The sequence below is a fragment of the Apium graveolens genome, chromosome 6 (genome assembly GCF_009905375.1).
Source record: "Apium graveolens cultivar Ventura chromosome 6, ASM990537v1, whole genome shotgun sequence".
NCBI lineage: Eukaryota > Viridiplantae > Streptophyta > Magnoliopsida > Apiales > Apiaceae > Apium > Apium graveolens.
The window spans coordinates 127,169,457-127,172,534 of NC_133652.1; the positions used below are offsets into that span (position 1 = coordinate 127,169,457).

The following is a 3,078-nucleotide window of genomic DNA, read 5'->3' on the forward strand; positions in this document are numbered from 1 at the left end:
CCCTACCAGAGGGCAATCCAGAGCAGCCTCCTTCGCCTCCCGCTGACTCTGCCGCTGAAGCTTGAAAACTTTGCCATATTTTGGCATGTAATTTCTATTTCCTTGTTTTTGGCTTAAGTCATTCTGAACTATGCCTTTTGGCTTTTTAAACTTGTTTGTAATTTGAATGATCTCGATTTGCCCCCCGGGGTGTGTTTCCCCGGGGTAGTTTAATGTTATTATGCTTCGTTTCCTTCATGTTGATTTGCGTGTTAGAGCTTCTGACTTAGGATTTCAGGAATAGTTAGGAATTTTCCTAAGGATACATGGGCTGTGTTTTAGCGGACCCCGGGATGGGGTAAAATTTTTAACTTACCAAAATTTTATGAATACTCATTGGCTGAGCTTTTATAGGACCCCGGGTAGGGGTAATTTTCAACTTGATAGAAAAATTTTCTTTTTTATTAGTACACATGGGCTGTGTTTTGCGGACCCCGGGATGGGGTAAAATTTTTAACTTACCAAAATTTTATGAATGCTCATGGGCTGAGCTTTTATAGGACCCCGGGTAGGGGTATTTTTCAACTTGATAGAAAAAATTTCTTTTTTATTAGTACACATGGGCTGTGTTTTGCGAACCCCGGGATGGGGTAAAATTTTTAACTTACCAAAATTTTATGAATGCTCATGGGCTGAGCTTTTATAGGACCCCGGGTAGGGGTAATTTTCAACTTGATAGAAAATTTTCTTTTTTATTAGTACACATGGGCTGTGTTTTGCGGACCCCAGGATGGGGTAAAATTTTTAACTTACCAAAATTTTATGAATGCTCATGGGCTGAGCTTTTATAGGACCCCGGGTAGGGGTAATTTTCAACTTGATAGAATTTTTTTTTTATCAGTACACATGGGCTGTGTTTTTCTTAAATTTGATAGCAAATAAAGGAACAACGTAATGAAATTGATTCAAGCTATGGAATGCTTAAACTAGAGTTTTTCATTCATATTGAAAGCAAAAATTACATTCTGGGGTGAATGAGGACAATGCTTATATCAAAAAGTTATAATATATATGTGGGTGTGTTTTCAGAGTGTGCACCTTTTTCTCATTGGTAGAATTTCCTTAGGTGGTTTCCATGCCAGGTGTTGGGGACTTCGGTTCCGCTGAGGTAGTTCAGCTTATAAGTTCCCGGACGGACCACTTCTTTGACTATATAAGGGCCTTCCCAGTTTGGCTGCAGTTTTCCCTGGTTAGTTGGGTCCGAGGCTTCAATGTCCCGGAGTACTAGATCTCCTGCCATATATTCCCGTATTCTGGCTTTCTTCGCAAAGTAAAGCTTTGTTTTTTCCTTATATCTTTCCATTTTTTCTACGGCCCGATCTCTTGCCTCATCCAGGAATTCGAGGTTGGTCCTGAGGCCTTCTATGTTGGAGACCTCGTCAAAGTTGGTCACTCTATGAGAAGGGGATCCAGTCTCTACCGGTAACCGGGCTTCAGTACCGTAGGCGAGCTTGAATGGAGTCTCCCTGGTTCCCGTCCAGGAGGTGGTTCTGTATGACCATAAAACCTTCGGGAGTTCATCCGGCCAGTTCTTTTTAGAGTCCTCCAGTCTCTTTTCCAGGCCTCGGAGTATAATTCTGTTTGTGACCTCAACTTGCCCATTTCCCTGTGGATGGGCAACAGATGCTTTTTTGTGTCTAATCCCGAGTTCTTTCAGATAGGTTTCAAAATCTGAACCCACGAACTGTGGACCATTGTCCGAGATTAAGACCATCGGGATCCCAAACCTCATTACAATCATGTCCACAAACTTGATGCAGTCTTGCTGGTTAATGGTTCTCATAGCCTTGGCCTCCGCCCACTTAGTCATATAATCTATTGCTACCAGAACATAACGGAGATCCCCTTTTGCTCGAGGGAAAGGGCCCATGATGTCAATACCCCAGACAACGAATGGGATCAGTGAGAGAACGGATCTCGGGAGGTTTGAACCCTGTTTTGGTACGTTGCTGAACTTCTGGCACTTACTGCATTTTTTGACATAGGCGACTGAATTAGTGTGGATTGTTGGCCAGTAGTAGCCTTTGTCTGATGACTTTGTAGGCTAGAGCTTTAGCCGCTAGGTGATCCCCGCAGATCCCTTCATGAACCTCCCGGAGGCAGTAATCCGCTTCCTCCGGATCAACGCACTTTAGAGTTGGTGCAGAGAAGGTTCTCCAGTATAACTGATTGTCTTCTAGAAAGAAGCGTCTGGCCTTATACTTGAGGTACCGGGCTTTGTTCTGATCTTCCGGCAGGGTACCGTCCTTGAGGTAGGCTATGTAAGGCGTCATCCAATTCTCCGGGTTGCTAACACATAATACCTCTTGTCGATCGGTGCTGGGGGCTCCGAGCTCCTCGAAGTAAACCGAGCTGCTTAAATCTGAAGTATTCTGGATGAGCTTGGACAGCTCGTCTGCTTTTGCATTTTCTTCTCTGTTTATCTGCAAGATGGTCGTGTCTGGGATGGTTTCCAGGATTGCTCTAACCATTTCCTGATATCGGGCCAATTTAGGATCTTTTGCGACATATTCATCATTGGTTTGTCTTACCACGATCTGAGAATCGCTGTAGATTGTTAAACTCCTTATTCCAAGGGATTTAGCTAGCCTGAGCCCGGAGAGTAGGGCTTCATATTCAGCCTGGTTGTTTGTTGCTTTGAAGGTGAAGGTGATGGCCTGCTGAATTGCGAATCCATCCGGGCTGGAGAGGATCATATCGGCTCCGCACCTATCGGCTGTAGCTGAGCCATCAACATGTAGCGTCCAAAGATCCCGGTTGTTAGACTCTTTTTCTCCTTTGGAACTGGTTTCAGGCGTTCCGGGGGTTTCTGGAAAAGTACATTCCATGACAAACTCAGCCAACGCTTGGGCTTTTATGGTTGTCCTCGGGATGAATTTGATATTGAACTGGCTCAATTCAATTGCCCAATTGACTAACCTCCCGGAGGCATCCGTCTTGTGGATGATTTTGCGAAGTGGTTGATTAGTGATTACTCTGATTTCCCTGCCTTAGAAGTATTGTCTTAGCTTTCTGCTCGAGTGGCCAGTGCGAATTTTT

The 3,078-nt window shown here is 44.3% G+C and overlaps 1 protein-coding gene across 1 annotated transcript; it reads right to left on the reverse strand.

Moving 5' to 3' along the window:
* Window positions 1-2,033: 2,033 nt before the first annotated feature.
* On the reverse strand, window positions 2,034-2,867 carry LOC141665434 (uncharacterized). The gene has a single exon (XM_074471419.1). It carries the CDS (start codon window positions 2,865-2,867, stop codon window positions 2,034-2,036), a length of 834 nt encoding a protein of 277 aa, XP_074327520.1.
* Between the last annotated feature and the right edge of the window lie 211 nt (window positions 2,868-3,078).